The sequence below is a fragment of the Mastomys coucha genome, unplaced genomic scaffold (assembly GCF_008632895.1).
Source record: "Mastomys coucha isolate ucsf_1 unplaced genomic scaffold, UCSF_Mcou_1 pScaffold21, whole genome shotgun sequence".
NCBI lineage: Eukaryota > Metazoa > Chordata > Mammalia > Rodentia > Muridae > Mastomys > Mastomys coucha.
The window spans coordinates 160,399,755-160,409,908 of NW_022196904.1; the positions used below are offsets into that span (position 1 = coordinate 160,399,755).

Below are 10,154 nucleotides of genomic sequence, written 5' to 3' on the forward strand. Positions count from 1 at the left end.
GGGATTTGAACTCATGACCTCTGGAAGAGCAGTCAGTGCTCTTAACCACTGAGCCATCTCTCCAGCTCCGCTTTAAAACATTCTTAACGACTGAGTAGTACCACAAGATTTGATATTTTGTGAATGATATAAATTAATGATATGAAATCATTTCTTAACTTTTAAATTATGTGAAAAAGTAATTGCATTTTATGTGACATTCTGTACACTTAAAAACATATGTACATGGTTTGTTAAGGGGCAGCTGACTCCATTTTGGTTCAAAGTTTAGAAAGAAGAAAGAAATTTAGAGTCTGTTTTCTAGGCTCAACTCTCTGAAACAGCCAGTGTTACTAACTTGTCTTTTTCCAGGCTCTGTTTTTATCATAATTGCTCTCTGTCTGTCTGTCTCTCTCTCCCTTTCTCTCTCTCACACACACACACTATTTTTTTTTACAGTCATCTGCATTGTAATACTTCTACAGGTTTTCTTTTTCTTTTTTTCTTTTTTATTGGATATTTTCTTTATTTACATTTCAAATGTTATCCCCTTTCCCGGTTTTCCCCCCATTTCAGAAGCACAGTATTCCATCCTCCCTCCCCTGCTTCTATGAGGGTGTTTCTTCACCTACCCACTCACTCCCACCTCCCCGCCCTCGATTCCCCTACACTGGGCATCAAGCCTTCTTAGAACCAAGGACCTCTCCTCCCATTGGTGTGTGACTGACAAGGCCATCCTCTGCAGTTGGAGCCATGTGTACTCCTTTGTTGATGGCTTAGTCCCTGGGAGCTCTGTTATTGTTCTTCCCATGGGGCTGAGTTGCAAACCCTTCACCTCCTTCAGTCCTTTCTCTAGCTCTTCCATTGGGGACTCCACACGCTCAGTCCAGTGGTTGGCTGCGAGCATCTGCCTCTGAGTTTGTCAGGCACTGGTTTTCTTACTGTGCCTTGGCGATGACTCATACTAGTTGAGCACACTGCTGTGGATATGCTGGTCTGCCTGCTGTTTGTAGATATTCGAGTTAGAATAATGTTAAATTGGAGCTGTTAATATAGTTCATTGAAATTTGCTCTTTTCAGGTGGATCTCAATTTGAGGCCAGCCTGATCTACATAGTGAATTCCATGGCATATATACAATATTATAAATATTATGATATATAATATTACATATAAAATATATTATAAATATTTCTAAATAAATATTAAATCTATTTATGATAAATACATATTTAAAATACATAAATATATAATGAGACTCTGTCTCAAGAAAGCAAACAAGGTCTGCAAATTAGCTCCTTTTTATTTATTTTTCTTTTTGAGACAAGGATTGTCTGTCTAGCCCAGATTGGCTTTAAAGTCCTGGTTCTCCTGCCTCAGACAGGAGTGCCAATAACCCTTGTCTTAAAGCATAAATATGAGCCTTCAAGGTGATTCTTGCAGTACAGACCTCAAAATATTGCAGTGCAGTACTTTAAGACATAAAACAGTGCTTAAAAGATTCTACCGTGAACCTGTATGACCTCACCCAGGACAAGAAGTAGACCTTGTCCATGTCTATGCACTTGTCACCTCTCACAGCCGTCTGCTGTGTCTCTGGTGGCAGGTACATCTTGCCCGGAGTTACACTGTGCATTCCCATACAATGTAGCAACACTGTGCTTGGTTTTGAAAACTTACCCCTACGTTTTTTAGCCCTCTGAAATTTTCGTCCCAAAGAAGTGATCCTGACGGGAAGTCCCAGGTGTGGTAGGTGAATGGGCAAGAATGCTGTGTATCTTGGCTGAGGGTGGGAAATTGGCTCTCTCGATAGGACACTTGATCTTTTATGCCAGGTGATGGAGCTGTGCTTTCACTGCTGGGAGCACTCTGGAACTCCTCTGAGACTAGCTTTCTGAGCGAGCCTGCCATGACCCAGGATGATCCTGCCCGGAGGTTTTTTGAGGTTCCATTCTCTTCCTACTCATGTTCCTGCCAAGTGATCGCTTCTGACTGAGGTCGAGATTAAGAGCACCCAAGGATTGCAAAACAAAATAACTTTAAATTCCCTCCCTTCTCCCTCCTTCCCTCTCCCTTGAACTCTTCCTTCTCTTCGTTCTTTTTTTTAATCTATAAGACCTATGGGAGTTTAATTTTAAGCTTTATTTGTAAATGCCTCTTTGCTCCTTTAAGTACCTAGAAAGCTTGAACAAACCAAGTTTGCTTCTTTTCAGAGTACTTTGCATCTACTATAAACCTAACTAGAAAGTGGCATTGTAATGAAAATTGTGCCTGATTTTAGAAATAGGATGTTATAGAGAAGTAGCTAATTCTATCCTCCAGTTATTTTCAAATTTTTGTGATGCTTCCTATAGACGAACCTAGTATGTATGTGTGTATGTATGTAAAACTGAAGCTACGGATTTGTGAATAGCTGTGCTATGTATAGTTTAGCCACTCTGATGTGTATTAGTAGCCTTTCTCCTTGAGGCATTTATTCAAAGACAGCCCCCATTACACCCCCACCCTCTACCACATCTCCCATCCCTCACCAGACCCCTGCCCCCATCCCAGCTGATGCCCGAACTGCACATAGAGTGGAACTCCAGTTGTGCAAATACTTTGTTTTATTTTTGACAGGGTCTCACTATGTAGTTCAGGGTGGCCTGGTGTTTGCTGTGTATTCTGCACTGAACTTGAACTCTTGATCCTCCTGCCCCAGTCTCCCTAGGGCTAAGATTGGTAAATATTTTTTCCCATATACAAAAATACATAGTGCATATAGTATGTATATGCTTCTAAACATAGTCCCATTGCTAGCATCACTACCTTGTGCTTTAGAGTCATCATTAGATAAGATAGAGAAGCCTTGAGCAAAATGCTGTGCATCTGATGGTAGCTGAGATGATGGAAGTTACTAGTGGGCAGGAAGAATATATGACTTCAATATGTTGGATAAAGGTAAGACTCATATTCTGGCAGAACAGAAGAAAATTGTTTATTTCTAGAACTTTCCATTTAAAAAGTTAAGACTATTATTGACTAGTAGTAATTTTTAAAAACATTTTACTTATTCATTTTGTGTATGTTCATGCAAAGGTCAGAAGACAACTTGTCAGTCTTCTGTCCACCCTGTGGGAGCCAGTGATCAAACTCAGCTCATGAGTCTTGGTGGCAGGTGCCTTTGTCTTCTGAGGTCTCACAGGACTGACAGGTATAATTAAAACTGGAAAGTTAAGCTGGCATGGTGACACACTCCTTTAATCCTAGCACTTGGGAGGCAGAGGCAGAAGTATGTCTCGAGTTTGAATTCAAGGTCAGCCTGGTCTACAGAGCATGTTCCAGGACAGCTCGGGCTACAAAAACAAGAAAGCCCCAAACTGACTGTGGTCTACTCTGTTCTTATTAAAAAGGCGTGTTGATTGGGAGCCATCCAACTGCTTGCAGAACCCTTCACTCTGTAGATAAGTTGGGATTTCCTACGGTAAGGGCTTGGTTCTGAGGTGGTAAGTGGAGGAGAGGCGAACTGTCATGGTGTAGCTAAAGACATGGACTTTGGAGGACAGGCAGGCTCAAATCCTGGCTCCACAATTGCTGTCATTTGGACAGGTTAGGCGAGTTGGCAGTCTTCTGTTTCAGCCTTTGTTCTGTGCAGTGGGAATGGTGCCATCGCTTTATGATTATAAAGATTAAGTGACAATGCATGGCTGAAAGGAAGCCTCCGGGATATTTTGTCTAAGATTTAATGGCATCTTTCTGCCTTTTGGCCCAGTACTCTTTGAACAGATTGCAGAATCTGCTATAAGAGGAGTTATGGGGCCACATTAAGTAATGAGAGGGTAGATGGGAGCTGCTCAGGTGATTGGCTCTCCCTTTGGGGTCAGTGTAGGTGACTTCTGGGGAGCCAGTGTATTACAGGGATGGGATCTGTCTAGGCAGGAGAGTTGGTCTAACTATTGTTAAAGAATAGGAGGTTAAAGTTAAAGGAGAGGCAAGGAGAAAGGCTTGAGGACATAGTCTCCTGTTACACCTACGGTTCCTTCTGTCTTCTCTCTACTCTTCCCTTCATCCCTACCTCTTTTAAAGAATTGTTAGCGGTTTTTTGTTTGTTTGGTCTTAAACTGAAGTGTTGGCTTGTCTGGAACTCACTATGTATCTAGGCTGGCTCCAGGCTCATAACTGTCCTCCTGCCTCAGCCTCCCAGATGGTGGAATTACAGGCATGAATCCACCATGCCTAGCTTTTGACAAGTTACTACATTTTAGATAATATCTAGTAAAGCAAATTTGAGAGGCTAGACCGACAGATCAGCAGTTACAGGCACTTGCGGTTCTTTCAGAGAAGTGGGGTTTGGTTCTGAGCACCCACATGGTAGCCCACAACTATCTTTAACTCTAGTTCCAAGGAATCATACACCTGTGCACATAAGATAAAATTAAATAAATTATTTAAAAATATTTAGTTTTGCATGAGTGTGGGTGTACATTTGTGTGCATGTCAAGGCCAAAGGTTGACATTAGGACTTTATACGTAGTTAGAGACAGTCTCTTGGAAGTCTTTGTTCTAGGTGGCTTGCTCTGCTGATGGTCTCCACCTTCCACACTCTGGGGTCACAGGTGAGTTGTCAGCACTTATCCACTATACCTCCTGAGCCACCTCCCCAGACCCTCAGGTACTCTTTTAATGAAAAACAAAACAAAACAGAAAAATAGCAAAGCCTCCAAACTGAGCTAGTCAGCTAGTTACTGATCAGACATGGAGAGAAGGAAAAGGGACAAACTGAGCTAGTCAGCTAGTTACTGACAGACATGGAGAGGGGGGAAAAGGGACTCATTTGGGAAACTGAAGGTGGGTTCTACTTACTGTCCTCCTCGACACGCTGGAAAGAGGACAACTTCGATTTTAAAAAACTCACTGTACTTGGTGCTGTTTCTCCCTCCTTGTTGGGCATTCGAATTACTTCTCTGTCTTAAAACACCATGACTACAGCATGGGCTCAATGGTTTTAGAGTGAAGAGTCTGTTGTCGTGGTGAGGCGTGGCAGCATGCAGCAGACACAGCAGCTGGAGCAGAAAGCCCAGAGCTCACACTTTCAGCCAAACTGGAAGCGGAGAGAGTGAACTAGAAACGGTGCAAGTCTTTAAGCCTGTAAAGTCATTCTCCAGTGACATACTCCCTCCAACAAAGCCACACCCCCTAAACCTCACCAAACTAGAACACAGATGTTCAAATGCTCAGAGTATGGAGTGTGAGGGACAGCTGTCATTCAAACTACCATGCCCTTGAGGTCTTTTATAGGTTGGTATCTTAGGGTCTTACTGCTGTAAACAGATACCATGACCAAGGCAACCCTTATAAGGACAACATTTAATTGCACTGGCTGGCTTACAGTTCAGAGGTTCGGTTTATTATCATCAAGGCAGGAGCGTGGCGCCATCCAGGCAGACATGGTTCTGGAGGAGCTGAAAGTTCTGTGTCTTGATCTGAAGGCAGACGGGAGAAGACTGGCTCTTCAGGCCCCTAGAAGATCGCAAAGCCCATCCCACAGTGACACACTTCTTCCAACAAGGCCACACCTATTCCAGCATGGCCACACCTCCTAGTAGTGCCACTCCCTGGGCCAAGCAAAGTCAAACTACCACAGCTGGTTAGATTTGCTTGTTTTTTTTGTGACAGGGTCTCACTGTACTGCCTTGGCTACTTGGAGCTCACTGTGAAAATCAGACAGGCCTTAAAGTCTCCCAAGTGCAGGGGTTAAAGTTGTGTGCTGCCGTGCCAACCATTTTGGCAGGTTCTATGTATGTGAAGTTAGCGCCCTATTAGATTGAGAGAGCACTGTGTATATCTATTTTTGCAGTTGGATGTGAGATTGAACTGTTCTTGTCAATGCTTTTCCACTGCTCAGAGCCCTTAGCCCACTACTGAGCTGTCAGCCAGTTCCAGGGAACCCCAGATGTGAACCACAAGTAAAGGTCTTCTCGGTGCCTTTTTAGAACTAGTGCCTTATGGGAGATTTTGTCTCTTTTCCCCCTCACAGATTTCGAAGCAAGCTTTATAAGGCTATTGGACAAAATAACTAATGGTTCTCGAATTGAAATCAACCAAACAGGTAAGCTGCTTCTCTCTGTTCCTAAAAGCGTCTACACGTACTGCCTAGACATTCTTCTGCTTCTCATTTGAGTGGTATAAATACTGTATTGTGTTTTAAAAAAATTACTATTTTGTGTTTATATAAGCCATTTTCATGAATGTTCAGGGAAGACCTTTTGAAGTTAACCCAAGGAAGTGCTAAGTGGAGATTTTTATGTAATAAAAAGTTTGTTAATATATTAGTTTCAAATGGAAGGACCCAGTGTGTTTATGGTATGGTTATATATGTACAAACACAAGCATACCATAAATGCACACACGTACACAGTGCATGCCTAGCTTGCTCAAGGCCCTAAGTTTACTTCTCAGCACTAGAAGAAAACAGATAAGGAAGAGAAGTAGACAAGCGGCTGTCTCAGACAAAAGTGAGCTCCCCATTCTGACATAGCATACACATGAACTCTCTGAAGTCCATTTACCTGTGCAACTATGCTGAATTCTTACAGCAGACTCCCAGATGTACTACATTGTTGTAGGTACTGAAAGTTATTCTTTTAAAATTTTGTTTCAAGTTTATACAAATATATTCAAGAAATGTGACAGTCCCTTCGGCCCCTTCCTCTTCTTGACTCTTCCTTGAGCCATGTCACAGCCCAGTGGGGACTGTGCTTTTGATGTTCTGTTGCTGGTTGCTTCCTGCTGTCTGGGCCTAGCTCTGTATTCCTGGACCACAGTTTAGTACTTTATTTATTGTGTACATGGGTAGTCATTTATTTAAATACTCCCTACACTAAATAGGAAGTAGGACAGACATGCTTTGATGACTCCATGAACTATATACCTACATTCCAGAAAGGATTCTTTAGCCTTTCCTGTATGTTGACTCTCTTATGAAAGAAGGCAAATGTGGATTTATAGGTGGCGCTGGACCACGTTGATAGGCTGGTCTCTGTCTGCTTTCAGCCACATGTAATGGAGAGCAAGGATGAGATGCTCCTATGTTCCTTTCCAGTTGTCTTAGGATTTCAGGTGGCAGGGAGGGTGTGGCCCAGCTCAGAGGGTGTGTCACAGACTGGCAGGCTTGGGGAGAGGGAAAGAGTGTTAGTGCGCTCTTCTTCATCCTCTCATTCAGTCCAGGCCCTTGGCCTTCGTGGAGGCGCTGCTGCTCCTTCAGAGTGGGCCTCCTGAAGCTGATCCTCTCTGGACTCCCTCACAGGCACAGGCAGAGGTGTCTTCCCCAGTCTCATAGGTAATGGTGAATATGATAAGTTACAGTGATGTTTACCCATCGCATGCCCTTGTGTGTGCCGTTCCTTGTCCTCCCCAGGATAATGATCAGGTTGCTTTCTTGACTGATTAATTTGTAGATATAAACAGAATGACATTCCCCTTTTCAGCTTCTTGACCTAAAGTTTGTTGTTGTGACTTACTACGGTTTAGAGTAATGATCCATATTCTCTTTCTGAGGAATGTCAGTAACTTTGATCGGCATATGAACCTGGCTGGAGTTGGTATTTAGTATAGTAAAAGCTATTTTTTTTTTTTTTATAAAATTTCCAAGAGACATTTTTTCATTTGTATGTCTGGGTGTTTTTCCTTCCTCTAACGGTTTTATTTTTGGTAAATATTTCAGAGATGACATAAACACTGAGCAGTAGAAACACTCATTCAGCTATTGACTCTGAAACCATCTAGGATATCTTATTTGGTTTCTTTACCACGTGTAAATGCAGTGAAAATTTTTTGTTTGGATTGTACAAATATGTGAAAAACTGAACTAGGATAATGATGAGTGTACACTAGTATAAAATCAGTTGAGATATTTCACTAATATCAAATTAAAATAGCTACCACCGAAGATAGAGGATATCGTAAGAGCCTGCATTGGTAAGTGGGGTGTGTGAGAGACCCCATTTGAGGGGAGTGTACAGGATACAGGCTGCTGGTATGTTGAGACCACGGTCCACGGGCCTATCACCAGCAGTCTGAGTATGCCAGGAAGTTGGTGTCTGTTTGGTGCCTCTTGTGTTCTACTGTGACTGGCAGCGTAGCTAACTTAGAGAGTAGTTTATATATTATTGGTGTTAAATTGTACCCACTGTTTATTATTTTCCAGAGGCTTGGTGGCAGTGAGTCAGCTTTTGGGATGAAGTGTGGACTCTTAGGAATGGCATTTTGTGCTCCCTGGATGCTTTGGCCAGGTTCCCCTTGGAATGCACCACATTCGTTGTTGTCTCCATACTTCATTTTGTTCCTGCTCCATCATTTGTTGTTGTTTTGTTTGTTTTCCTCTTGGTTTAAGGAACAACCTTATACTACCAGCCTGGCCTCCTGTATGGTGGGTCTGTGGAGCACGACTGCAGTGTTCTCCGGAGCATTGGCTATTACCTGGAGGCTCTGCTTTGCCTGGCTCCGTTTATGAAACACCCATTAAGAATCATTCTGCGTGGAGTGACCAATGACCAAGTTGACCCTTCGGTGAGTACTGAGGTCAGACGGTGGTGTGGTTTTTCTTTTGTCTGTTGTTACAGCCCAAGTTCTTAGAAAGAAGTTTCTTATAAGCACAGTTCTGTTTTCACGTGTTTCTTTTTCTGTTTACCTTGAAGCTTAGAGGTTAGTTAAATTCACTCCAAAACACAGATGAATCAAGTCCTGTAATCATCGACTTAGAGATGATGGTTAATATTCCATCAAAGTGCCTTTCTCTGTTGTCTCTACAAACCTTCAAAATCGATGCCTGCTGCCTCATCATACTTGATATGAAATCTGGCTCTGCTGGCGCAGTCGGGGGAGACTCTATAAGGGTGCATTAGCATCAAGGCTAGAGGGCAGCAGATCAAATTTTTAGGCAGGAAATGATATCTCTGGGTATTGCCACAGTACAGTCTTGCCCTATCCTGTTCTCGGCTATTAATTCAAGAACTTTTCACCTACGAGGTTTCAGACACAATGGGCATGAGGGACAGGGAAGGAATCTCTGAGTGTTGGTAGCTGTGGGAAACAGTAACTTCTCACTAAGCAGGTCCCCTTTCTGTAGATAGGAGGAAAATGGTTTAATACCCAACATGAGTTTGCATTTTGTTCACCATGGTTGTCATGTCCATGTTAGCATCCTGTCAGGAAGGAAGGAGTTCTCATTTTAGGATACTTTATTGACTAGAAGAGGCTTCATGGCCATGACGTCCTCACTGAAGGGGCTCCCTGTCTCCTCTATAGACACACGCCACAGCAGCTTCTGAGGGGAGCTGCAAGGTGTTGCAAGTTTTCTGAGTGGGAAGGAGCAGTTATGGTGACTGCCCACGCTTACCAATGGTCCCGTATGGTTAATGTGTTCTTGGGTAGTCAAGAACTTATTCCTCAGTTCTGGGAAACCTAACTACATGGACTCTTGGAAGAGTGCTCAAGATTGGCAGCTTTTAGCTGTGGGTGAAAGAATGCTATGCAACCTGTTTAAAATTTTAAATTAGAGCTTCTTTTCCCCCGCCCCCCACACACACATTTTCTCAAGATTCTAGAACACAGTTCCTTTAAATAGGAGAGGGGGCATCTGCACTTTCAGATAGTAGGTAGGAGAAGTGTCTCATAATGGTGTACACAGGTTTGTGGCTTTAGTACTGTGCTCTGTTTCATACCTATTCTATAATTGCTAGTGGTCATAAACATTATCTTAAACAAGTTTTTAAAAACACTATATATGCCGGACAGTGGTGGCGCACACCTTTAATCCCAGCACTTGGGAGGCAGAGGCAGGCGGATTTCTGAGTTCAAGGCCAGCCTGGTCTACAGAGTGAGTTCCAGGACAACCAAGGTTATACAGAGAAACCCTGCCTCAAAAAAAAAAAAAACCCAACAAAACAAACCACTTTATATTAGTAACAGAGAGTTAATCAGTTCCCCAGAAATAGTGCTTTTATGTAGATTTGCTTTCATAGTTAGGGACTGCTTTACTTTGACCTTGACTTAACCTGACTAGTCTAGGGTTAAACAAAGGTAATGAGTAACTTCCTGGGCTGGAGAGATGGCTCAGTGGTTAAGAACTCTGACTGCTTTTCTAGAGGTCCTGAGTTCAAATCCCAGCAACCACATGGTGGCTCACAACCATCTGTA

General features: G+C 42.8%; 1 protein-coding gene across 1 annotated transcript in view; it reads left to right on the forward strand.

Annotated features, from left to right (window-relative positions):
• Rcl1 (RNA terminal phosphate cyclase like 1) overlaps positions 1-10,154 on the forward strand; it is a 42,400-nt gene that overhangs the window by 9,035 nt on the left and 23,211 nt on the right. The window contains exons 2-3 of the mRNA XM_031390051.1: positions 5,995-6,066; positions 8,350-8,525. Coding sequence (XP_031245911.1) covers positions 5,995-6,066; positions 8,350-8,525 — 248 coding nt within the window. The remainder of the gene's footprint in view (positions 1-5,994; positions 6,067-8,349; positions 8,526-10,154) is intronic.